Genomic DNA, 26264 nt, shown 5'->3' with positions numbered 1-26264 from the left:
TTGGAAAGAATAAAGGGAGAACTTGGGGTACTCAGCCATCCTCATATATACCGTGTTTAAGAAGTAAATAGATTTTTAGTCACTAAGGTAATAAAGGACTCCTTGAGAGATCCTATGCACCTAAGCTAAGGTGGTGCACAAAGCATGAAGAAAGCATGGTGTGTGAGCTGTTTTCAGTAGGAGCTTTAGCAGTCATTTGAAGAAAAAAAGCATGATGTCTTTTTCTTGTGGAAATAAAGTCCATGTTGTGTTATATCCATCTTGTTTCCCTGACTGAGGCTCAGTCGCAGCACCTGCTTCCTGAGCGCAGTGCAGAGGAGTCCATGGATCCAGGTAAAGGAACGAAGCAGCACGGATGGTGATCTTTAACTTTGGTTATAACTTAATGGAATCTCTTCATGCTGTCCTATAAATGCAGGAAGCAAATTTAGGCACAACACATCAAATCAGCTGCTTGCAACTAAGTACTTAATTAAAAGGCCAGGTTTTCAAAGATACTAGCCTCAAAGGTAGCAAACACCACAGTTCAGCGTAATCTTTCATTCCTAATGGGCTACTGAACTGAGCCTAAACTAAGGACCAGCAGGAACCATGTAATTGGCATCCTCAATCCTGTCCCTCATGTTTTGCTAAACCTGCTTTCCTAGCAGTGGTGCAACAATTGTGTTTGAGAGGCTGGAGATGACTGATTCTTTTAGTAGAAGCTCAGACCAACTACAGCTGTGGCCAAGTAATGCCTTGGGAAGAGCTGGCTGGGGATACCAGGTGCATTTTCAGTGAAGAGAAAACCCAGCATCCCTTGGATGTTGTCAGACTCCCTCCCTGGTGTCTTAGGATGCCGGAAGACTGAAGGTCTGAAGGTCTTTCCTATATCCAAAAAAAACCTTTTCCTTCCACTGGGACTTCCAAAACTAAAATCCTGTGATAAACAAAACCCTGCCAGAAGTCTCATAATTCAAAGGCAGTAATTTTCCAGAAACCACACATGACCGCGCACAGCAATCCAGGCCTCCCTCAGATACATTTTAGTAGGAAATCATCATCCACTGGGGACAGAGAAGCACAGGGGAAAACTAACAGCGGCTGCAGGGGCGGAATGTTACGCTCTAAATTATCAGTCCCTTTTTCAGACCATTATTGTCCAGCTAGTATGCCGGATTTTTTTTAAAACTTGACAATATTTGGAAGAGAGAAGGCTCCATAAAATTAATTCTGATTTTTTTTTTTAAATTGAGACCACTTATATAAATGAAGTGCAGCAAGGACACAATCTTATTTTGTGCTGTTTCTTTATAGAATATGTAAGTTATATACATATCGGCTATTAAAACACATGTATCACATAGATTCTAAGGTAATTTGTTTCATTAAAGCAGAAAACTGTGTTGTAAAAGACTTGAAAACTGCGTCACTTACAGTTGCATCAGTAGCATGTTTTGGGAGGTCTGGCTTTTATTTTTTTATATACATGTATTAAAAAACATAAATAGGTCAGTGCAGTCTCACAGGCAGATTAATTTGCACATTTTCCAAACGAGAAATGTTCCCACAGCATCTTGTCCTTGCACTTTGGAAAACCTTAAGCACACAATCAACCAGCAGTTACACGCTGCAAATAACGGGGCAGTTTCATCTGGAAAAGCTAAACGCCCTTTTCACCCACGCCTAACGGTTTTGGTTCACAGCCAGTACGTAGTCCATGGTTTTGTGACTTTACTGATAACCTTTACCTGTGAGGAAACACAGGCTAAAACACCTTGCAATGTTCACGAGTCAGGTGTGTCAGCTTCTGCATTTCATGGTCATAGTGGTCACAAACAGCATATGGTAAATGAAGTAAATATAGATTATGCACAAAAATCTATTCCCTTCCCAAACAGCAGTAAGTTTGTCTGCATACCTTGTGTTCTAACTAGGGACAGGCTGTCATTGTGGCTGGTTCTGATTTCATTTAGCTTGTAAGCTCCTCGGAGCAGGGACTGTATTTGCCTGTGAAGTGTCACGCATATCTAAAGCACCATGTAAATAATAAATAAGCCTTCTGTCTGTGATGTCCCTTCCTTGCCTGTACTTAAGGCTGACTAAAGCTTGGACTCTGTTGAATTATTTCTCTCTCAGCTTCGATCAGAGACTCCCACAGACAGGAGCCACGCGTGCTGTTCTGGCCGGAGAGCCGAGGGAGGCAGCAGTTGCTTCCAGGTGACGCGTGGGCCCAAGCGCTGGTGCCGCACCCGGGAGAGAGGTTACCCTTTCCGAGCGCTGCAGCCGGCTGGGGCCGCAGGCCAGTGCCCTGCTCGGATACCCAAGTGCGTTTTCACATGTAGCACGGGCGTGGGTTTTGCAACAGGCAGGCAATTAGTCGAGGCGGGAGGAAATCCATAACGCTACATTCACCAGAATTACTGACATCGTGTTACCCATAGGCTTACTCCCCATTCTGGGATTTTAGGTGGTGAGAAGCAGCTGACCTGTAGCCTTACTACAGCGGCGGCGCTAACTTGTAAACAAACATAAATACCAACAAGCACAACCTCAGAGCTGCTCGTGCAACTGCAGCTAGACATACGTTCTACAGAACGCGCAGTGTAAAACACAAGGTCAGTAAAACATTTGAAAACGGCTTAAAGGAACTTGTGCGGATACAATCTCATAACAGGCCAGCCTCATTTGCAGCTGTCATGCCCTATTAAAACCTACTTTTCCTCTTTCTGGGGATTACTAATTAGTTCACATAATTTATCTGTTTTAATTTGCATGCTGCTCTTTTAATTATGGTGCAATTGCTGAAATCATATCTTCACTTGTTCCACATTTACACAGGCACAAATATTTCAGTACCTCTATAAAAAAGCTTATCGCAGCATAGCCTGGCATCGCTCAGAACAGGGACAGCTGGCTTGACAGCAGAAAGCTCTGCAATGGCTGAGGGGGGAAGAAAAAAACCCTGAATAAAAAAGATCATTGGGTCCCTAGGTAGTGGGATTTTCAGTAATCATCTGGTACTTTTATTAATCTTCTTCCATGTTCTTTATAGATTTTAAACATGTAGCAAGAACATTTTATTTAGTATAAAATATTTGTGAAGATTGAAATTTAAATAATCATGTGGACATTAGCATTTAATCTGTCTGCCTGTCAACTACATTAATCTTTGTGGTTTGCCCCTTTCAAAAATAACATCCCAAGTATCGGACATGTAGCCAAGCCATGCGGAAGCTGATTGTCCTTGGGTCTGACCGACTGGCTGGTACCAGCAGGTTTAGAAGGAAAGCACGGCTGTAGGAGGAGCAGGATTAGGCAAGTAGAAGCTGAGCATTTTCTTAATTGCAGAAATGATAAAAACCATGGCCATTTCCTGGGGATTTACATAAACAGCTTGCACTGCACTGTTGGTAACTGTTGATCACCGAGAGTTTGCGAAACCTGCTTCTCTGGAACCCAGCATCCCCTCTACACAAGCATACCACGTTATGGTAACACTCCGTTAATTAAATGAATCTTACAGAAGTCCTGCCTGTACCCAATTAACATTGGTCACAAAACTCCCTGTAAGAGCAGTACTACACAAGTGAAGACGTGACTGCACTCGGGCACCACAAGTGAGAAAAAGAGGCGCTGGCCAGCCAGACTTCCAGCTCTGCGCATCCCGCTTCTCCCGGCCGCAGGAACCCCCGGCCTTCTAAAGCTTCCCTGTGTCAGGACATCCGGATTCAAATAGAGCACCTGACACATGTGATTCTTTTCTCCCAGAAAGTGCATGTTTCTTTTAATCAATTAAAACTACAAAGCTTGAGCTACACTGTGGAAACAAGCAGATCCCTACTGGTCAAAGGAAAGTGTATTTACTTAAACAGAGTCACTGCCTCGCTCTACTGACCTTGCTGGAGTTGAAGTGGATTGGGGGCTGGCCGGTAACATTCATGGCTGATGCACCTTTAACTTGCAACAGAGCAAGGAAGGCCAGCAAGCTGCTGAAACACAAAGATGATTCAAAGTCAGTGACAGATGCAATGCAACCAGTTTGGGAAAACTCAAAACTACCTGCTGAAAAACGCTTTGCTTTCCTCCGTACGGACTGAAAACAAAGCTGATCCCGTAACACGCCTTTCTCAATCCATCCCAACATAAAAACAACCAAAAAAGTGAGTTTTTCCAAATTGCACAATTTATTTAGTATACAATAGTCAATACATCTCTTTACAACAACATATTATAAAAGAACTGTGTTAGATCCCACCGGCAGAACACTGAAACAAGAAATGAAAATACACTTATGGATCTCAAAGGCTTTTCTCCCCTAAAAACATTCCAGCTACTGGATAACGTTCTGTCTCTGTGATCCAAAGTCGTTCACACCACAATTCCACTGATAGCGTGCAGCTTCCCAGGCCTTGCGGACAACAGGCAAGGTACCCGAGAAGTCCCGGTGGTGCCACTGCCACTGCTAGTTACGTGTAAGACTTGGGTAAATGCATTGCCACGAGGCTGGCTCCTGGGGGTGGCTCCTACTTAACACAATGAAACAGGGGTGCCACACAGCAACCGCTTGGCAACAAGGTGCATCCGGATGATGTCGGTCAGGAACAGGTAAAGTTATTTTTTAAAAAAAAATTGCACATTTTTAATGCAGTGAATACAGATCACAGCAAGACATGGGAAGCAGAGAAAATAATGACCAGACAGCTAAACCCCCACCTACCTCCGAGCAGCCTCAGACTCTCACGCCCAACCTCCAGGAACAGGAACCGAAGCCCTTTTTGCCACCAGTCCCACAGCCCCATGGCTGGGCCAGCCCTGACTGCTGCCTGCTGCTCCAGCCTTCCCCAGCATGCCTTGCTCCGCTGGGAAGCCTTTAAATCGGGGGCAGAGAAGCAGCTGCTCCCTCTCTCCGAGTGCTGTGTTGGTGTGTGTATTGCTTTCCTCTGAGCTGGTAAGTGGTTTTGTTCCTTGGCGTTTTCTACTCTAGTCCTTTAAGGAGGTCTTCTGAATGCAGTACTGCCCAGCCACCGAAATACGCCCTTGCGTTCAGTATTGCATCTTTCTGATACAGGAACTGGTGGAATTGTTTAAGTGTGTCGCGAGCTACCTAGGCTTGTAAAGACTGTGAACTGCAAGAGTTAGGCAATCTCCAAAGTACTTTGTATCTCTAATTTTAAATTTCTGGTGTGCTACCTTGGGGGATGTTTGTGTTGCAAGAAGAAACCATGTTATGTTACTGTGGTGGTTCTGGATCGTGGCAGCCCTTGGTCTTTATGCTTCCCAAAGACCTATGGTAGCTTGGGGTCTGTTTTGTTTAAAAAACAAAACAAAACAACAATTTGCACTCAGTAGTTTCTATGAAAAGGTTGAATTTCTCCTTTGGCAACATGAAAGACTGTGTTTCTGAAAAAAGTCCATTTAAAAATAACTACTGCTACGGTCAGGACTTCTTAGTCTCAGCTGTTACCTACGAGTAAATCCTGACAATGGCGGGGCACCACTGGATCTTGGAATCTCTCATTTCAATCCCAGGAAAGTTACTGCACCTTTGAAGAAAGATACAACCACATTTTAAAGTAAGACACCACAGCCTAGACACATTTTACCTTACGTGTGCTTGTTTTCAATTACTGTAAGGCACTCATTGAGGAACTCACTGACCCATGCTTTCAGCAAGAACAGGCATGCATCATTACGGGCCTAATTAAAGTTTTAATACTGATTAAAATGTTTTATTATTGTATTATGTTAAACTGCAGTGGTCTCCAACCTCATTAAGGGATACAGGCTAGGAATTACTCAGGAGTTTCAGTTGCTCAGTTTAACAACCTAGCTACTGTCAATGTTTGATTTAAATGCAGTCTGATTAAAGCACACTTCCCTTTTGTGTTAGCATGAAAGTGCAGAAAGATGTTGAACATTGTTTAATGAGTATTTACTGAATATAAAATTGTTTGAGCATGTGACATCTCCAGCTCTTCAGTAATTTACCTTAGTACAACTGAAAAGGGAAAACATTTAAATCATTTGGAATTGGAACACAGCTCAGCTGTGAAAGCTAATCTCATTACACATCTTGATTAAATTAAATGTGGAGTTTGCTATCAGTAGCACTTTAAGTTTCCCATCATTAGAAATTAATTGCAGTGGTAATTATTATAACCGAGTTACTTGCACAGGCCACAAACACTCTTATAGGTGTCCAAATGTTAATTCAACATTGGCCTAGAGGCACTTGATTATTACAATTCTGTTTTTCATAAGAAACAAATGATCCTAGTGGATGTCTAATTAAAGTTGGAGAGTACTGTTTGACTTTCAATCAGACTTAATCTCAAATTTCAATATAAAACCAGAGCAGCGCTAAAACACAGCAAAAGTCACGTGTTATCTACGTAGCATTTAGAAAGTCAATACAATTCACAAAGTTCTAGCCAGTAAAAAGACAAAGGGTACAAACAAACCACAAAATTCTCAGGACAGAGGCCTGTCTTCACTTAATCTTCCAAGTAAGTTTAAAATAACTGTAATCTATTTGTTAGGATAATGAGCAAGGACACAATGATTTTATGCTAAAATATATAGCTTTGTGTCTGAAATCATGTAAAGCAAATATTTTAGAGATTAATTTTTCGTTTGTAAGGTTGGCAGTGTTCACTTTTGGTATCCTACTCCTGGAATTCACATGGGGAGAAAAAGGATCCCCTGTAGTTCAGAAAGCAAATACAGAAAATAAGGTTGTGAGAATCCAGGCTGAGAAATTTGGTTTTTTGTTTGTTCCGAGAATTTTACGAGGATACAAACATGCAACATGTATCAAGCATGCTCCAACCTTTATTCTCATTAGAAATATGTATCACTCCATCATCAAATGCTTAATGTTATAAAACAGTATGTTTCTGTATCACTAAAAATGCTGGACAATGATTAAAGTTTTACTCTTCAAACTTGTTTGCTGATTCTGCACTCACTGATTCTGCAATCACATTCACAAGCTTGGAAACTCATATTCGCATACATTCCCAAAGAATTCAAAAAAGAGGCACTGAAAGAGCACAGAGGATAAGATCGTAAGACAAAACCTTATTTTTGTGACTATTGTAAGGATTCACAAAGATAATGCATACTCGGTACAGGAGGAGCGTGGCCTGCTTTCGTTGAATTTCTGTCATTTCATAGTAAAAACCCAAACTGCTGAGCAGAAGTTCATAGCCTTGCTATTCCGCAGTGGTCATGCAGGCTGCTCATTTTGTGTGTCTTTCAACTGGAAAGCAATCATATCCTAGATATTCAGAAGGTCAGACTTTATAATCAAAATGGTCCCTGCTAGCATTTTTTTATGAATCTATGAAAATTTTGGCAATGTCAAGAATGTTATCAAAACTAAACTGTCTAAAAAAATAAGAGTCACAGGAATTAAACAAGAAACCATCAATGTAAAATGTCTTACAAATGGAACATGTTTGTAAACTTCTGCATTTTCTAATGTGGGTCCTAGCATCAAAATACTGAACTGGAAGCCGTGGTTGGAAAAGTTATTTATGCTTAGCAAGTTTGTAAACGTGGAATGTTTTGTTCTGAAACACTCTAGTGAAGTGTATGGTGTAAGAAGGCAGGTTCTTCTTGATTTCCTCACAGAAGCGAGGATACAACGAAGGTTTCAAATCAGGTTCATTCTCTCCCAAACCATCCATGATCTGTAATGAAATAGAACGGATTTGTGAAATATCTTTAGCCAATTTACAGTTACAGGCAATAACAAGAAACTAAAAACAAGCTCGACAATACATTCAGAGGGTCAGGCTGGCCAGATTTGTTAACAGTGACTGTACGCAAGAAGCGGGAGGTTAGAACAGCAAGATTTATAGTATCACTGTCTCTGTTATGGATAAAGTTGATTTGCCAGAGGTACTAATCTGCTTTGGGTCATGCAGTCTGCTGTAGTTCCATGTTAGCCCCAGAAATGCTTGAGAACTCCCCTGAGACAACGGAGTAATATAAGCGCCCGCTGGCCCTGGGGGAATTGAAGCTACGAAGTGATTTGCACTCTGAAAGTGAACACTGTTTGTGTACGCCTAACCTGAGGCTCATCAGAAAGGGATTACTTATTTTGCCCAGGCTGAGTTCCCCTTTTCTATTATCAAATACCATTAAAAGCAAGTAGTGTTCAATCTGGCGATTTTGAGAACATCTAAAGGCTCCATTAGATTTTACTTCCCGCACTCATGAAGTGGAAATAACCCAAGCTACTTCAAATTGTAATTGTATTTCAAAAATAAGTTAAGCAAAACGTATTCTCTTTATAAATCTTGTATAAAATTACTTACGTGGCCATTAGCTACATCAAGTAAGTCACGTAACCGACAGCCTCTACTGTGCCTTCTTTCGTAACAAATGCTGTCTTCTAGGATCACATAGTCTGTGCCAAAGGATCGCAGTATTCTGTAAACATCTTCAGGAGATCTCTTGGCATAGATCTGATAAATCTATAAAAGAAGAAAACTAAGCTGTAAGACATTACATTACTGCTATTTCTTTGTTTACTCTTTCACAATTCCTTTATCGATCTCAATTCTTTCTCTGGTTCAAGATAATCCATGTGATTTGAATTAAGTATTTTCAAAAAAATACATACAAATCCTTTATTCAGTAGTTACTTAAGAGTTTCTATGTTATGGCTACTATGATGCATAATAGTACTGCTGCTGACTACAAAAACACTGGATGGTGCTGCTGCCTGCAGAAAGGCCTTGGTGGATGCCTGTAAAACTTCCAGAATGCCAGGAAAGGATAGTTTAAAACAACCTCCCTGGCTTTGTGTGGGGTTTCTCAAGGTGGTTTCTACCTAAAGTGTTATGGGCTAGTCTGGGAACTGAAGGGAGTATCAGGCAAATTAGGAAATGCTCCACGTGGGTTTAACAAGCCCAACTGGGCAGCAGGATCTATTAATGCCAACAGTACCCAAACCAGTTCACTCAGAACTAGCCTGAGTTGCCTATGTACAGTTACTCAGACATATACCAGCTGCCAGGAGTGAGTGAGTGAGCAGATGCCCAAAGTACTACGAATTTCACAGAAGTTAAGTTCTGGAACTGCATCTGAAAACAAGCTAGTTCAGTGAGTAAAGCACATGATGTCACTTACAGCGTGCCACGAGAGACTGTGTGTGTTTCTGGAGTGGAGCCACTGATATGGATGAGAATTAGCTTAAACAATCAGAATACTCTTACCTGTTTTGTTCTCTCTCTCAGATTCTTATCCTCATAATGGGGATGATTAGTTAAGGTCCGTCCAGTGCACAGTTTGACTCCAGCTAATAGCTGCATGCTCCCAGCAAACACTGCTGTGTTTGGAGTGTTTGACCTAAATAAATGTTGAGAAGTCTGAGGAAGGCTCTGTAGGGGTGTTTTCGCATTGCTTGTTATAGATCAGAAGGAAAAAAAAGACCGAAAAAATATTTTTCTGCCTCCCCTCTATTCAGGGAGCAAACTGTTCAAGCAACTGTGTTTTCTTCAAATATGAGGCAGATAAATTACAATAATCCTCTCTAACTGCAGATAAAAAATTTACTCTGCACTATGAGGAAATCTAGGGAAAACATGATCCTGAAAATTTCAACCTACTTGCATATTTCATATTTCTTGGGTTCATATAGCCTCTGAATTTTTGTAAATTCCTACATCCTAATTCTTTTAGTATTTCAAGAAACTTACTGTGGCTTAGATTTGTGTCTGGGTATTCGATGTAAAATGGATTGTTTAATCTGAATGCTAAAACTTCTTGTTACTGTCCTGGCATTTACCATTCACTTGGAATGAAAACTTTGCTATGCAAGACTTTAATCCTCCTGTTATGACAACTGTGGGAGAGACATTGTGAAAAGAAGTCACCCCAGCTGCAAAAAGCAGGGGGATGCAGAAGATGCCTGATAGAGATGCTGTTGATTACTGGTACTGTGATCTCATCTGAAATTCAAAGCCAATGACTACAACTGTCCTCTGAATCACAGTCTTGGTATCTCAGGATTGTTCAAATACCCATAATGAAAAAATGATTTTTTGCTCACCTGCCCCCCAACAAGTTTACAATCTAAAAAATATGTAAAGACACAACAGAAGGGCATAGCAAAAAGATGAAGTAAAAATGCCAGGCCACAGAAACTACTATAATTAGGCTAATTAAAAATGGTCCTAGTATGCTTAAGTATTTCCTAACGCTTAGTAGGCATATAACCAGGAAAAGGTCTATGAAGACTAAAACAACAGAAAGAAGCATACATTAGAACAAGTAAAATGAAATTAGAAAGGAATGTGAGTAGTTGCCTAACGTCCACAGACATGCGCATATGGCACCTACAGTAGTCAAGTAACAGTGACATTTCGGGGTGCACTTTAGGGAGCCTTTTGAAACTGCAGCTGTGAATTTTGTCTTTAAGCTCTGCTATCGGCTTGAAAATGTTAGGAGGCAAGTATTACATTTTACTATCGCTTTTCAAGAGATTATGCTTAGCAAATGAATTAATAATTACAAACTCTTCCTATAAATTCTTGCACTGCTACATTAATCTCATCTAGGAAGGACAGAGATAGTATTTTTAACAGGCCAGTTTAACTTTACCACCAGACTACTTTTTCAGCAGTTTATAAAACCAGTTTCATTTTGAAGTCTGAAAATATTTAATCTCTTCTAAAAATTTTTTTACTTAAAATATTCAAAGCCACAAGTGTCATGAAGTAAATGCTTCATTAAAAGAAATGAATTCATCTTGGAATTTAATATTATGCAAATGCAATGGCCCTGACAGGCTGTCAGCTAGGACTCATCCCTGAATCTGCAGGGAAGCACAACTCTTCAGACTAAGCTGAAAAGAACATGGACTAGATTTACAGAGGGACTTGGTAGAGCTTAGACACCTTAATGAAAATGATGATTCTCAAAGCACCTTCATCACGTTTCTGTGTTTATGCCTGGGCTGGGAAACTTTAGTGTGAAAAGTCTGTTTCTGCGTTTGTTCAAGACTAGTTCAAATTTTATAACGCTCTGCAGTACTTATCTCCTGACTTGGCCTTACCAAGGCAATCCTGCACCTCTGATTCCTAAGAGCCCAATATAATGCAAACTTGCCAAATCAAACTTTCTTTAAAAAAATAATAAAAAAAAACCCAAACCAAACCCGCAACAAGCACCAAAGGCAAAATCACAAGAAAAAAAAACAACAAAAAATTCCTAAGAAACAGCCTGCAGCCTCTTTTCTTACAGAATAAAACTAGACGAAATGGTGGTAGTGCCCTTTTTCCATAACCTACTGGTAAAGGTACTTGCCAAAAATGTAGAAGATGCAGGGCTCAATTCCTCCATTCACTCTTGCCCAGAAGGGGTGAAATATAGCTGAGTGCATTCCTCATTAGGTATTAAGAGTTTTGCCAGCACTTCCTCCCTTTCTTACACTTTAAAAGCAACCCAGTGACCTTCGCTTGCTTTTCAAAAAACTGGCCTATGTGCCTTGGTCCTGGATGGAGTTCAAAATCAGGTATTCCAGGCGAAGCAGATGTTTCCCTGAGACTCAGATTTACATGCTTGAAGTCCTAGAAAATTATACGCCTTAAGACATATGACTGTCTGTATTTTACTGGGTTCCCAGACCAACATGCTACTACCAGAGCTACTGGAGGCACTCTTTGCCCATGCTTACTGGCAACGCCAAGAACACAAACCTGGCACTGGATTTCACTGCTGTGGACAAACACTTGGAAGCTGGGAGGGGACGCTGAGCTTCACGCAATGTCTGCCCTCCTTAACTACATCTTGAAGAACTTTAGCCAGTGGCCGTTACTGAGCGTTTATCTTCTGAAACAGCCACTAGAGGGAGACAGGACAAGTAACTGCTATTGTTCAGGTACAGGACGATTTCTACATTTCATGGAGCATCCTTCTCTAATACTCCTACCCGAGTCAGACGCTAACTGCTGTGGTCTGTATCCAAGGCAGCTAATGTGCTTCAAACCACTGAATGACACTTCTCTATTATAGAAAAACGAAGCCATTTTTACAAATGTCTGAACAAATGATGTATAAAATGAAAGGATAATTTGTTTTTATAGCTTTCTGCCAAGCTCCATACCACGCTGCCCAACCTGCAAACAATTTATTCTGTACGAAATGTCACTAAATAATGACAAGGACTTACAGGTCAACCTGATTTACATTATATAATTTAAATGTCATTCCAAGCAGACCTGATGGCATTTTGAACAAATAATCTCATTTATTTTCGAAGCTCTAAGCTTTCAACAAGTTAATTACAGCTGAACTAATGGGTAAACTAAGCCCTCTAATATATTGCATAAAGCTTTTCTTTACCTACATTTAAGAATTTAGAGAATTATGTAAACACTAAAGAACATATCATTAAAAATAAAAGGGTTTTACAGGAAATACAGGTCTATGCCTAACTTGCACAGACTCTAAAAGTGGTAGTAATTCTTTCTCTTATTAAGCTGCTAAAGAATTATTGTGAGTTGATTTTAAGGAAGCCCTACAGAAATGGCCAGCATTGCAATTATAGGTTACATCATTAGAAATAAAATGGCTATTTCTATTAAAAGTCCTCCAGAGTTGAACTCTAGTTGGCTTTCAGAGCCATAAAATATGATAAATCTGAGATTATTCCTTTACTAGCGCCTGGGTGCGAAATGAATCTACAAAGCAAAGGGATTTAAGAAAAGGAGATTTTGAAAAGGGGTTCTCAAATATGCCACGTTCATTTTTTTTCTTTAAAGGAAAGTCTTTTTATTTGCAGAATGCTGTATTAAAATATTACAGGTTTAGCTGCAAATGACAGGCAGTAAAGCATATTCAGTCAAACTGTCATGGTTCTTTTTTTTCCCTCTGGTTTGGAAAGACTGAAAATTGCAAAAATGGAAAATGACAGCCACAAAGAAAGTGCAACAAGATGCATTTTTGTTAGTCCCAGCCTCAATTTTATGCATGCATATCTTGTTCACGTAAAGGAGTGCACCTACACAGTTGGTATAAACCTAGTTCTCGGGCACTATCAAGTTCATGCCTGAATTTTACTGACAAATCAGTCAATAACAAAGGATAAACCCAAGAATTAAGAACAATTAAAAAAAAAAGAAGTGTAATATTGCCTTTAAAGTCTGGAATATGTGTTGATTTCAGTGTGATTACCCTTAAAAATCAAGCGCGTAAGTAAGAGTGGAGAGTTAAAATTTATAGCTGGCTTAAAATTAAAATATAGCCATTAATATAAATTACTAAATGAAAGAACCATCATTGAAACATAGGTATTCCATTTTTGTAACCTTAGGAGCTCTTTGGAAATTTGTGGGGTTTCCGCTAATACAAAAAATTTGCCTACTTGTCCCCCACACCTGAACTATGCTCTGCCGAATCTCAGTCTCAGTTGACTTTTCCACTGTTTTGGCTGTTGTCTGAGATTTCTAAGAAGCTTTTCTATAATTTTTGGTAACTGCTTATGAAATATTCCACAATTCTAGACAGGTTTCCCCTTTAAAGGCAGAAGACATTGCTTCTTAAACACTTACCAGAAGTAAACAGAGTAGGGAAGTTCACGCTATTGATTTGCTCATGCTACTGATATTCTTCCCCATCTCACAAATGAGCATGTTGTTCCTGTTGTCTTAGGGAGAAAGACCAAAACTAAGAATTTTAATATACCTCCCATCTGGGAACACAGCTGTGAACTATCCCTGGGTCATTGGCAGGACCTTCTCGACTTTTTTTTTTTTTTTTTTAATAAAAAAAAAGCTAAGGAAATGAGGTGGTGGGTTGGAAAAAGCAAGAGACTGGGATATGCAAAACCATTATGTAAAAAATTGCACTCTGCAATAGATGCAGTCCAATACTATGCAGTAACTTTATCGTAAAGATATAAACCAGTATATCTTCCTGAAAATGCTATGGTAATTTTAGTAAGAGGAAGAGGAAAAAATACATCTGCAGACACTTCACAGTGGACAGACTAATAGTTGGCTATTATTCAGACTGTATATTTGGACAAGTTAATCTGCATTTAGATCTAAGCAGATAGAAGGGTTTTCTTGTTGTGGAAAGATTGCAAGACAGATGAGTTATTCCTAATTCACTGCTATACATGACAAATTAGAGCTTCTTATACTGAGTTTTAATAATGAATGATTAGTTCCTGACACCAACCTTGACAGATCATTAACTACAGCAGAACTATAAAGTGTTAGTGTAGTAAAATATTTTTCTTGCGCATCAAAACTTAAAAAAATCTGTCCCACTTCGAGAAACTTACCATAAATTTTGTTGAGTTGTATTTAAAGCACAGATAATTAACTCTTCTTTACATGAATAATATTTCTAAACACAATAAATTCTAAGTAGAAAATTTCCCTCTGTAATTGTCTGTCATGACTTAAAATGAAAAGAGGACAAGCACCAGTTTAGCATTCTCAGCACTAAGAACGTATGAAAAATTATTCTCATCGGATGCAGTCAAATCCAGTTCATGTCTGGGAATAGCTCCACATGCATATTTTATGTATAAATCTATATATAACTCCATATATTGTACACAGGAGACCTGAACTATCAGACATTTACCATCTTTTAATAAAACAGTAGTGCTAAATGGAACTGGCTGGTAAACATTAGTCACAAATACGTGTCAATATGGCTGCGAAGATTCTAAATGATGGAAAAAACCATGGCCTGCTTTCAAAATAAGTCAGTGAAGGCTTGTAATATATTTTACTTCTAAATTACTCCTTCTAGTTTATGGATTAAAGAAATACAACATTATGGAGTATAAATATGTTGCTATGGGTAGAATAGGCTGGACGACTGGCTTCACTGAAGTTCAGTGCACATGAAAACACAATACAGGGCTCCAAGGAAAAACTTAAAATAGTTCAATGCTAAATGTAGTAAATTCAGATTTACTTTCAGAATGTTTTCCTCCAGAAGATGAAACTGATATTTTAAAAAAAAAAAAAAAAAAAAAAAAAAAAAAAAAAAAAAAAAAAAAAAATCTTTCTCAAAGTTCCAAATACAAGTCCCAGGAATATCTCTGTTCAGAACTTAACCTGAAAGTTTTCAGTGGTTACTGTATGTTAATAGAGAACACAGTCCTCCTCCAGAGAACATCCTACCTGGCCCTTTTTCTCAGGATCTTCTACATGCAGTATTCCAAACTCTTTCCACCTAAAAAATACCTTCCTACGCTCTGTGAGAAAGCAGAAGTGATAAGATGGGATTCAAATGATTAACTCATACTCCTGAAAGAGACTTTGTACCTATGCTCAGCCGTGGCAAGTTCAAGTTCAATTACAAGTATTTTGTTTACAGTTTAGAACACATAGTGGGATTAATTCTAATAAGTATAAACAACTTAGATGATTTTAAAGTTCAAGAAACAGACTGCAGAGTAGAGATTTTCCAGCCCTACAACTGTACATCCAAGCTTTTTAAAATTATACAGTTGAAAAGAGAAGAACACCAGGTTGGGGGGAAAAAATAAAAATAAAATTATTTCACTGCAAAGATCTATTAATGTGAAGAGGTAGCTATAATACGATGGAAGAAATTTGACACCTCCAAACTGACCTCTTTGCGCTAGGAAAACTATGTGTGTGTTTATGAGAGTAAATGGACTCAACCAGTTCCCTGATGTACATGCAATAGAGCAGAGCAGTCTGGGGGACCTTGCATATAGCTCTTCTCCACAGCCATTAATATGCTAACCTCTTGATAGCCCGTTCATCCTTAACTATCTCCATGGGTCACCAGAGTTCACTGATGAGCTGTGACAAATAAGGAGAACACTGTAACTAAGAACATTAGCTCTACACAAATAGCATTTAACTTAAATAGAGAAAAAATCCTCTTACTTAATCCAGTTCATCAGCTCCACAGTGTCTGGGTCATAGAATTCTCTCAGCTCTGACAGCTCATCCATTATTCCCGGCCAGAACTATAATGAGAAGAAAATAAAACAAACTGAAGACAGAATGTACAAAACAAGTTTTGGATACTGAAACATATTATTTCCTCTTAGCTGGTAACTGATCTAGTCCAGCTCATGGATAAGTTTTAAGACATAAGCGTATCTATCCTTCTAATGAAGGATAGGCGGCTGTCATTGCAGTGTGAATACACAGTTTCAGAGTTTGAGATCTGCAGTTCCTGCCAGATGACCAGAAGGAACAGAATTACTTGTTGTGGTGAGCCTGAGAAGAACAGGTTTTCTCAGACGCACATATCACTGGAGGTTTCCAGAACTCTATTAGTTGAGATCAATTTGTATCTTAAAATAGATGGGAAACTAAAAGTTGCCACTAAATGTGACTTGTGCATTCTATCTACTTTACAGGTGAACCATTTTGGTTCCCTGGACCGAATGAATGTTAATGTTTTTTCTTGACAGACCAAGCATTAAGAAAAGGAACAAGATAAAGAGGCATCATGTACTAGTTCAATATGTGACAGCCAAGCGATTAAATAATGCCCACGGTTACAGGAGAAGGAAAGGCCTCAGGAATTAACATTAAGTTTGGAAAGGCAACTTACAACTGAAAAAAAAAAAAAGGTAGGAAATCTGTATCAGACGTTGAAATCATTAGATGTGCTGTGGATGCCATTACTAGCATTTCAGAAGTTTGAATTGGGAGAACCACTGAAGGAAAGAAAAAGTGTCACTGAACAGCAACATCCAATAGACTATTGGGGGAAAACCATTTCAGAATTTACTGAAGACAAAGAATACATAAATCAAATCTGGAGAAGAGAAATAAGGATTGAAATAGATTCTGAAAAGCTTGACTCTCCCCCCCAAAAAGCTAACAGAACAACGATTTATTTAAGGGTTTCTTGTTATTTAAGCTAGTGAATATTCAAGGCCAAAAGGGAGTAATTAAGAAAGATAATGACAATTCTAATGACTAACTGATTACTCTGCATCATTCTTTACTACAGAGGGTGTTGTGGTGAAACCTATTCCAAATCTGCTTTCTTTAGATAGTAAGGACTGCTGGCTTGCAAAGCAAAATGTCACAGGAAAAACTACAAGAAAACCTGCCTGACAATCTAAAAAGCCATAAATCATCCAATTTAGATAATATTCATCCCAGAGTTCAGAAGGAATTAGAATGTGATGCTGCTGCTGAGCTACTTAGCAAAAATACGCCTTCTTTCACTAAAACTGTAATTATGTAGGAGGACTGGGGAGCAGGAGATATCATTGGGCCAATAAAGATACTAGTTTAACTGTTTACTTGATACATTTGTTAAAGTAATACTGACTAGTAGATTGAGAAACATCTAAAAGATAATTCTGGATCTATCACAACCTTAGAGTTTTGAGAAGTACAGTAGTATTGTAATAGAAATATTTCTGCGCTTCAGATCTTGAGAGATTAGTACATAAATTAAGCAGTTGTGAAATGAGACTGTACATCTCATAATGAATCAAAATTTCCTCTCTTCATTGCTGAACTACCTGGATAGCTAAACATTTTGAGAGCTTGGAGTTCTTCAGGATGGAGACAGAAGGAAATGGGCTCTGCTTTGCTTCTAGATCATGCTGTGAATCTGCCCTGCAATCTACTGAGAATCTAGTGACACTGTGCTATCTACTGAATGCTGGGACTATTACATGGCATTAAATAATCTATATCGTTTTTTCAAGTCACAATGTCATACTACTGCAACTTTTGAGTAAGTACAAGCAGTTTTCACTGGAGGAAAATTTCCATAGTGGGGTTTGCTATTACTGAATTTAAAAAGAGAATTGAGGTAGCAAAATTTTCAGGTAACACTACATTAGTTGAGCCAAGAGGAAACTGAGGAACTTCAGGAGTTCCAAATACAATAGAATAACAATGACAAAGTAAATAAAAAGTAAAGCATATAAAAAATATGGACCAATAACAGAGATATAACATCTTGTAAATCAAGTACATGTCAGATTGAGAAAAAGCATTCTGTGATACAAGGAATGGATAAAAAGAATAGATGGAGTATATCAGATTATTTAGATAAGTAAAGGGGGATGTAACAAACTGTTCAGAATAATGAGTGGTATGTAAAAGAGGTTTCCAGATTGTAACATGCTGGTTTCTGGAGCCAAAGTCTTCAGGAAGAGAAGCCTGTTATCAAGTGGCTTAAATTAGCAACACAGGGATTTCATTCTGGACTGGAAAAATCTTAAGGATTTGTAATTTCCAAAAGGCTTAAAAAACACTTGGATAGGAAAAGGTAATATGACGTGTTATGCTGACTGTCATCAAAACCAAAAAGAAAGCCAAGAAAATAGAAAGGTGGCATACTCTAAACTCATAATGGGGAATATTTTCCTTAAGGTATGTAATTACTCATTGAAAAATATCACTAAAACCTTCAATCTACAAAAATAAATTAAACCATAAACTCTGAACTTGATTACATGACTATAAAAAGGAATTGAATTATTAGGAGATTCAGGTACTAAAGTTGTTTGTTCCCCCTCCCTAGCTCCTTGGTGGATGCAAGACAATTTTTAACTTTCAGGAGTAAAATTAAATCTTTTGTGAGTGAAAACATTTATACTGGAGAAAGATTTCAGCTTTCTCTTTCATATTTGTTATGCCTCTGTCTCATGATCATGGATTTCACACAATATACCAATGCTTAAGCTTCTTATTGAGTATCTGATGTGCTTTGGGTTTTCAGTGTCCTTCAATTTATTAATAGTTACTATCTCCAAATACATATATTGAGGATATACACGTGACAATTTTTAACTCAGCGGCTGTAATAACCCAGAGATTTTTAAAAGCTTGCATCTTTTTCGTTCTAGCTAGAAAGTCCAGAGTTAGACAATTGTGCTAGTCACAAACTTGGAGGTGCTGAACAGTCCACTGACGATTATGGGAGTTCAGTACTTCTCAAATACAAGGACATTTATTTTGAATTCGAAGTGTTAAGCATCAATTCCTTTGGCCTCTGAGTGTAAATGAAAAGCAAGTACTACTACATTATAGTTCTGTTGGCCTAAGAATGAAAATTAAGAATCTCCTTAGAGCAACAGGATTTGATGCTACAAATATAAATAGACATGACATTTTCTTTTGTCATTTCTTCTACAGACTGTCAAGCTTACATACTTTAGTTTTGAAGGATAAATACATAGAGTATATGCAGGGAGCTCTTCAGTATAGTGAAAGACTGCTCAGATAATTCGTATATGTTGTGCTATGTGCTGCAATAAATGTGTATGTTTGGAGCAAAAGGACTTGGCCATGATTAAGATAAAAATGCAGTTTGAGAGGCTGAGAAATTGTACAAATAGATAGTTTACTAGCAAAGAAAAAAATCAAGAAAATTTGGGAAAACCAGTAACTACAGATTGCTGAAGCTCAGGAACTAATTTTAAGTACCAACAGTTTCTTTAGGAATGACTAACATACAAACACACATTGATGGGTATTATTCTGTTGAGAAGTTAAATGCAATGGACAGAGACATGGCTGAAATCTACATATAAACAGTATGAAGTGAAACATAAATAATATTTAGTAGTGCATTATATATGTGTTATCTGCAGCACAGCTAAAGTATGCATGGAAATACTTCGCACTTCCACTTTATGTAAAAGAAGTTTGTGCTATACTCATGAGGAAAACTTGTGTAAATAGAAATATAGGTCTCAAAACATATTGTACTTGAAATCTGAAAGATAGCTAGCATTGTAGCTGCATCTGTATCTCAAATTATTGCTCAAGTGATCTATTTGAGACTGTAGTAAGCACATGCCTCAAAAGAGGCTTTCATTAGCTTATTCAGGATTAGGTTAATAATCCCATAAAACTCCTATTTTGAGGAATGGCACTAACGAATAGTTCTTCTGACAAACATAACCGTACCAGGTAGCGGAATACAAAGTTGCCCTACTACTAGTTCAAGAAAACTAGCCATAATGACCAATTAACTTTGTGGTGAATATGCAAGCAGCTCATGCAATCTGAGCAGTCACAGTGCATGAACAGATAAATTCTTACCTGGAAAGGAGAAAGATAAGTCTCTTATCAAAATCTACTTGCACTGCCAGTTTGCTTCTAAAGGTTTTAGATAGAGACTATATAAACATGTTCTCACAGAAGCAATGGATACTTTCTGGATATCTCTCTGTAAGAATTTTTATTCTGACCATTACCAGGGAACCTGGTAACAAGTTTTACCTGCCAGGCAGGCTTCTTTCCTGAAGGCTCACTAACTCTTACAGCTTTGCTGAAAAGATGCACACACAAAGATATCCCACTCCTCTGGTATCTGAACTGCAAGAAATGACTTAAGACAAAAAAAATACTCGAAGATGATGTATTTCTTTATTCCCACTAAGCACTTTGAAAAATGGTATTTTTAATGTCAATAAAAATTATTTCCTATATTTAGAAGAAACACAAAAATTATGCCTTTCAGGCAGACTGAGCACAACTAATGACTGATCTAAAGCCTATGAAAATCGGCGACTTCCGTTGACTTCAGAGTTGAATCTGACAGGATTTAGGTACTTCACATCTGCTTACGAAGAGTGGGAGGAAAATTATTCCTAGTTGATGTGTCACATTAGACTATTTATTAGAATGTCATGCTCTTGGCATCACCCATACCAAAAGGAATGGCATTATTTCTATCCTTTTCAAAGATGATGAAAATGGTAAATGACTTTCCTAACCATCATTACCAATGGAAAAAAAAATCCTAAAAAGTCCTCTAGCAGTATAATAAGAAATATAAGTGGAATACATCAGTGCAATTTTACTAAACAAACTGTTACAGTCTTTTTGGACTTTTCATTTCACTGTTTTAAAGGTGGGAACAGACTTCCAGAGTGAACTCTATCAGCAGCTTTCTTAACTGTTATGCCTTTTTAACTTTAATAATGAAATTCACCTTCAGTTTCTCCGAAGGTAATTATTTAACAGAAATATTCTCATCTCACACTAGGTACTGCAGAAATTACTTCTCCAGCAAAGTAGCATCTGAATTTTTTGTCTATGTAAATACATATTTATGCCCATTAAATTAACGTTCTAAAACTCCCTGCCATGACAGACAGACTAATAATCTTGCACATGTTATTATTTTAAATGTCTTATGTATTTACATTTAAATGTTGGCCAAAATAATAATTTCTTTCTGGGACAGACTGAAGATAACATAAGTAGTCAACTAGTTTAACAATTCTGTACTTTAAAACATATGAGATGAGGCACAGCAGTATAAAACGTTGTGATTATTTCTGCTCCTACAATGAATCATTACAAAATTTAACAATCTGCATCTTATCTGCAACTTAGTTAAAACCAAACCAGACAACTTACATTTCCATAAAACTATGCATTTAAATAACACCTGGTAACTTACACATACAATCAGACAAACATTTGTATCTATGAACAACTACTTCAGATCAAATGAGCCCAACTGATCTTTTACGTACAATTTCATACGCATAAAGGTACTTGCACTTCAGGTAGTGTATCCCAATTTTTAAAATTCAGCTACAAACGTATGTAATTATTCATAAAACAATATCCCTTTACGAGAAAAGGAAAAATCCATGCAACTAAAAATGCCAAGAAATTAAGAAAAAAATTTCTTACCTTATGTGAAATGTATAGTAATGCAATTATTGGTATAAAATACTTTATCATGCGTGTCTAAGAGAAATCACAAAAAAAAAATACTGGTTATTCTGATGATACATGTATTTGGATAGACTTAATTTTTAATTTGTTGATATCTGACTGCGTTTATCATGTGGTAGAATTTAGAGTTTGAATTTTAAGACCATATTCTGATTTTGTTTTCAAGTAAACCCCTTATTACAGACCCATCACAAATGATGGATTTAAGCTATATACTTAAATCTATCTTCTACAAAGTGGAAAACACTGTATCATTCAGTATAGTAGACTGTAAAGGTCTTCTCAGATCGCTGATAATTTCCTAATATGGTGACTAAGACTTTTTTAGTTAAATTGTGGTTATTTTTCATAGCAACATCTATATTGCCATCTAGTGTGTTCAAATGGAATTGTTTAATATATAAACCACTAGAAAATACATTTTACTTACTAAATTTATACAAACGTGCTTCAGAGATATCCAGTTTAAGAGGACTACAAACAATATTCATTTCAGATGTCCTATAATTCTCAGTCTTGGTTTGGTTTAGATATGGAGCAAAACCAAATTTCATTAAACGCTGTAAGTATAGTGCTAACCCTCTGTGATGTGTAGAGATGAATACACTTCAGGATAAGTTTCCATACTTCTGTACTGCACAGGCCAAAAGATGCAAATACACACATGTGGGATGTCCAGAGGTATTTCATTCTGGAAGAATACAGACAAGTTTTTGCTGATCATCTGGAGCTCTGCTAAGCTGTGTTGATGAGAGTAGTTAGAGAAATTACGAACATAGTTTTCTTGGACTTTCAGGATTCTGAAATAACTGAGTACAAGATTGACTTTGCTATGTGTTCTTTAGAACACCTCTGCCCCCAAACTTCCAAGTATTCTTTTTGGCAGCATTTTGGGAAATGCCTCAGTCTACAAGCAGAAACACACCAGGGAAAGAACGGACGTTCATGATCCTATCCATTTGTGGTCAACACATTTTAACTTTACACTCTTATAAAAATAGTATATTTTTATATACTATTGTCCAAAAAAGCCTTCAGTAGAATTAAAAAAAAAATACCTCATTGTGCTTAATGCCAGACATCCAAAAAGAACTGTGTGCATTAAGTTGTAAGCAGCATCAGGCTTCAGTGTTATTGTGCATTCTTCCATTTTTTCCACGCACTGTACTTGATTTGAACCACTAATTAAACAGAAGAAACAAGAAGTGTTATATCAAGTTCTGTAATGTATTTCATATAGTTGTCTGTATTTTAAAAAACAATTAATCCTTCTGATGCTGAAGAGCAATACTGCTGCTGTCGGTCCACAATCTTCTATTGTATCTATCATATAATTAAGCCTGATAGCATCAACTTGATGCAGCATCAGGTACTTATTTTCATGTCTAGTTTTCTGGAAATGCAATGGGTTTAGATGAGCTGTTTTAGAATGAGATAAAATTGTTTACAGAAAGGCACACTTGGTTTACTGCCACAGGGTTCACAGGGCTTTTGATGAGAGTGAAGAACTCAACTGTGTTTTGTGGGGTTGTGCTGGATGCTACTAAAGCCATAGACTGGAAGTAAATTTACAGAAAAGAAGTGCTGAAAGGACTGGTTATTGTTTGATGTGGCTAGTCTTATGGACGTATGCTGAGGGCTGATCAAAAAAAAGAAGCTGCTTAAATGTGTGTGGGTTTTCCCTGTTTTTTCGGGTGGGGAGTAACCGAGATAACTGGGCAGTGTTAAAAATTAGAGTAATGTTTGGGATTACATTTAGGATTACAGAAAATAAGAGCTGCAGTGTCTTTTGATTTTATAATTGATTCATGCAGTAAGTTTTTAAGAGGCTGGTTGAACAGTACCAAAATGCCTTACAGATGACTATGAATTCACAATTATCATAACATAGTTTCAGAACGTCTTAGATCCTCTCCCTCCCTCCTCTCCTCCTTTTATCGTGTTTTCCATAAAATCTATAATGAGTGGCATTAGTTACATGACACTCATTGAATTTTTGCTTAGTCAAGTTTTATATCATCTCTTCTAACTTATGCCCAGGCTGTAAATGTAAAACCGAGAGGTCTACAACAAACCAGTTACATTTGAATTTTCTTTTAGTATTCTGTAAATACCTCCAAATCCTACAGACTAGCTATGGGAACTGGCAGCAGTGCCAATCCTAATTCTTCACAGAGACCACAGCAAGTTCACCACAGACTATCCTTGCTCGTTTCTGGACAATTTGAGGATACCACCAAGGAAATGTTTGATCGGGAGTGCTTTGCACAGGAAAAATAGGATGAACTAAAGAAACTAACATTGATTTTTCTATAAAGACACCCTTCCCCTGCTTCCTCCCCACCTCCCTGCCAAAATAAACCCCAACCAACCCTACATATACTGCAAAACTTTAACAGCAAACAAAACAGCTTGAAGAAATCTAGGGAAGAATGTTTTTGTTCAGTCTCGTTACATCCTTTGTATTTTGAACTTTAATAGGAAGTTAGTTATTTTGCCTGATGGTCTCTATTATATGTCCTACTGTTTCCTTAGTACCTGTGGAAAGTAATACCATATGCTGCTGTATTCAACTGTCAGTTCTTTAGCCTGTTGAAGAAGAGAAAATTGATAAAAATGTGAGTTATTTTAAAAACATATTTTACCTGAGGTTCCGGAAGGCAACAATTACAGCTGCTACTGTCATAAGGAAGAGAACAAATATGTAGACGTAAAAAAGTAATGTATCCGAGAGTCTTGAAAAAGTATTTAATGGTAGTAAACCGAAAGCTTCTTCGCAAAGATATAGGTTAGCATCAAAATCTCTATAAAGGAAAAAGAATAATCCTTGTCATCATGTATTTCATAACTTGATGTCAAAAAGGACCAAAGTTTCCTATTATCCAAGAAATTATGCCACAGTTGTGCAGATTATTATGAAGGAAAAAAATGACATTAACATGAGGTAAAAATCCATGATTTATCACCAAGATTTTAAATGAGAACAACCTGCAGGCTTCACTTAATGAAGTCATACAAAAAAGCAAAATTGCAGCTAACCATACCTTGTTGCCCCAAATCCAAATTTTGCTTTCAGGAATTTGAATATATGTTCATCTGACTCAAGATTAAGAATTTTCTACAAAGGTGGAAAAAGAAAGGAAATTATACTTTAAGTACCAGAAAATTGTTTCACACAGTAAACAGTTTTTTCATCATTTAAATGAAACTGTGAAGCAACATAGGCTTACTGAGATAGGGTGCTTCGCAATCAAATAAGCATTCAGTTTGTAATTACGGTCCTGTGCTTCAAAGGGCAAGTTACTTACTTTTTAGAATATTTATTAGGGTTAGTTTCTTATTTACAGACAAAGATTACCCAGGACAAGTTGGTTTTAGCTGTATTTTTTATTTCAATGACTTATTGTATCTTTTTGTGATACTTTTAATTTCCACGTGCACTAAATTTTTATCTGTTGATATAGATCTCACAAAGAGACTAAAACTATATGCAGACAGCTCTGTGCACAAGAAGCAATTAAAAGTATGGCATGGTCTACAACATTTTTATAACAAGTATTCACTTTTAACTTGCACGGATTGAAAAGTAAATTCCATTAAAAACTTTGCAAATGCTCAGCGGTATCAGAAGACAGTATAAATCTACACTTGTTATACAATTGCAGGGGAGCTTCAAATTACAAATGTGTATTAGATTATTTGTTGTTAATTTATGAAGTTTTAAGAATATATTTTAAACTCTATATGCTAAAAAGATTAGCAAAATGATCTTTCATTTCTAAAACACATTCTCTGAAATGTAGCTAAATCTCACTGCAATTTTTATTTAATGACATTTCTGTATGGTTAACAAATAGCTTTTAACATAATACATTTTGTAAGTTCCTATATTAAAAACTATTTGCTTACCTTGATAAATTTATTCATTAGCAGAGTCAAGCACAAGACTAATAGTACATGGAGGATAAGTTTCCCAAGCCTATTAAGCAAACCGCCCTTTTTTAGGTTTTTCTAGAAAGAGGAATTCATATTAGTATTTCAGTACTTTTTTGTATGTATTTGGAACAAAATATTAGTATATCAGTATATTTGTATGCATTAGGAACAAAAGCAACACAGACTGTTTGAAATAGCTTATCTGCTAGGCCTGATCAGGATCAAATTTGTATTAGGTTCATGTAAGCAAAAATGTACATAACCAAGTATCTAGAATAAAGATATATTTCTTCCACAAAACTGAAGGGACAGTATCGTAAAAACTCCCTAGTGTATTGATTTGGCAGAGTTTTGTAACTAGCCAAACAGCTTACCTTCAGAGGTGGCCCCGTTGTATTTACACAACTGCTGGCACCCAGTACAACTTTGGTTGTGTTCCAAGATTCCCTGAATTTCAATAGTATTGTGTGCCTTTTGAAATATCTATTCATTACACCTTCCACCTAAAAATGGCAAAGGTATCTTGTGGCTCTAACTGTCAATTGATAGGATTTTGAGCAATTTTCCAGTTCAAAGCTCCAGATCTGAGAATGGTTCTTTGGCTGCTCACAGGCAACTTGGAATAGGTGAAGACATTGTCTAACTATAAAA

The 26264-nt window shown here is 37.3% G+C and overlaps 1 protein-coding gene across 13 annotated transcripts in view; it reads right to left on the bottom strand.

The window, feature by feature from the left end:
* Window positions 1–7: 7 nt before the first annotated feature.
* The window catches only part of DPY19L3 (dpy-19 like C-mannosyltransferase 3), a 45203-nt gene continuing 18946 nt past the window's right edge, over window positions 8–26264 (bottom strand). For 5 of the 13 annotated variants that reach the window (XM_035893615.1, XM_035893610.1, XM_009638039.2 and 2 more), the window contains 10 exons: window positions 25587–25688; window positions 24722–24795; window positions 24323–24481; window positions 22736–22858; window positions 22257–22368; window positions 21633–21689; window positions 15879–15961; window positions 9210–9342; window positions 8307–8465; window positions 4193–7676 (listed from right to left, as the gene is read on the bottom strand). In XM_035893615.1, the coding sequence (XP_035749508.1) occupies window positions 7515–7676; window positions 8307–8465; window positions 9210–9342; window positions 15879–15961; window positions 21633–21689; window positions 22257–22368; window positions 22736–22858; window positions 24323–24481; window positions 24722–24795; window positions 25587–25688 (1164 nt within the window). In that variant the 3' untranslated portion in view covers window positions 4193–7514. Of the gene's footprint in view, window positions 868–1571; window positions 1990–2844; window positions 2923–3877; window positions 3972–4192; window positions 7677–8306; window positions 8466–9209; window positions 9343–13547; window positions 13643–15878; window positions 15962–21632; window positions 21690–22256; window positions 22369–22735; window positions 22859–24322; window positions 24482–24721; window positions 24796–25586; window positions 25689–26264 lie in introns of those variants that run through there. The other 8 variants (XR_004841900.1, XR_004841901.1, XR_004841897.1 and 5 more) reach the window with 8 other exon arrangements.

The sequence above is a fragment of the Egretta garzetta genome, unplaced genomic scaffold, assembly GCF_000687185.1.
Source record: "Egretta garzetta isolate BGI_Z169 unplaced genomic scaffold, ASM68718v1 scaffold354, whole genome shotgun sequence".
NCBI lineage: Eukaryota > Metazoa > Chordata > Aves > Pelecaniformes > Ardeidae > Egretta > Egretta garzetta.
Note: the sequence above shows the minus strand (reverse complement) of the source record. Positions and strands in the feature narration are given on the sequence as shown.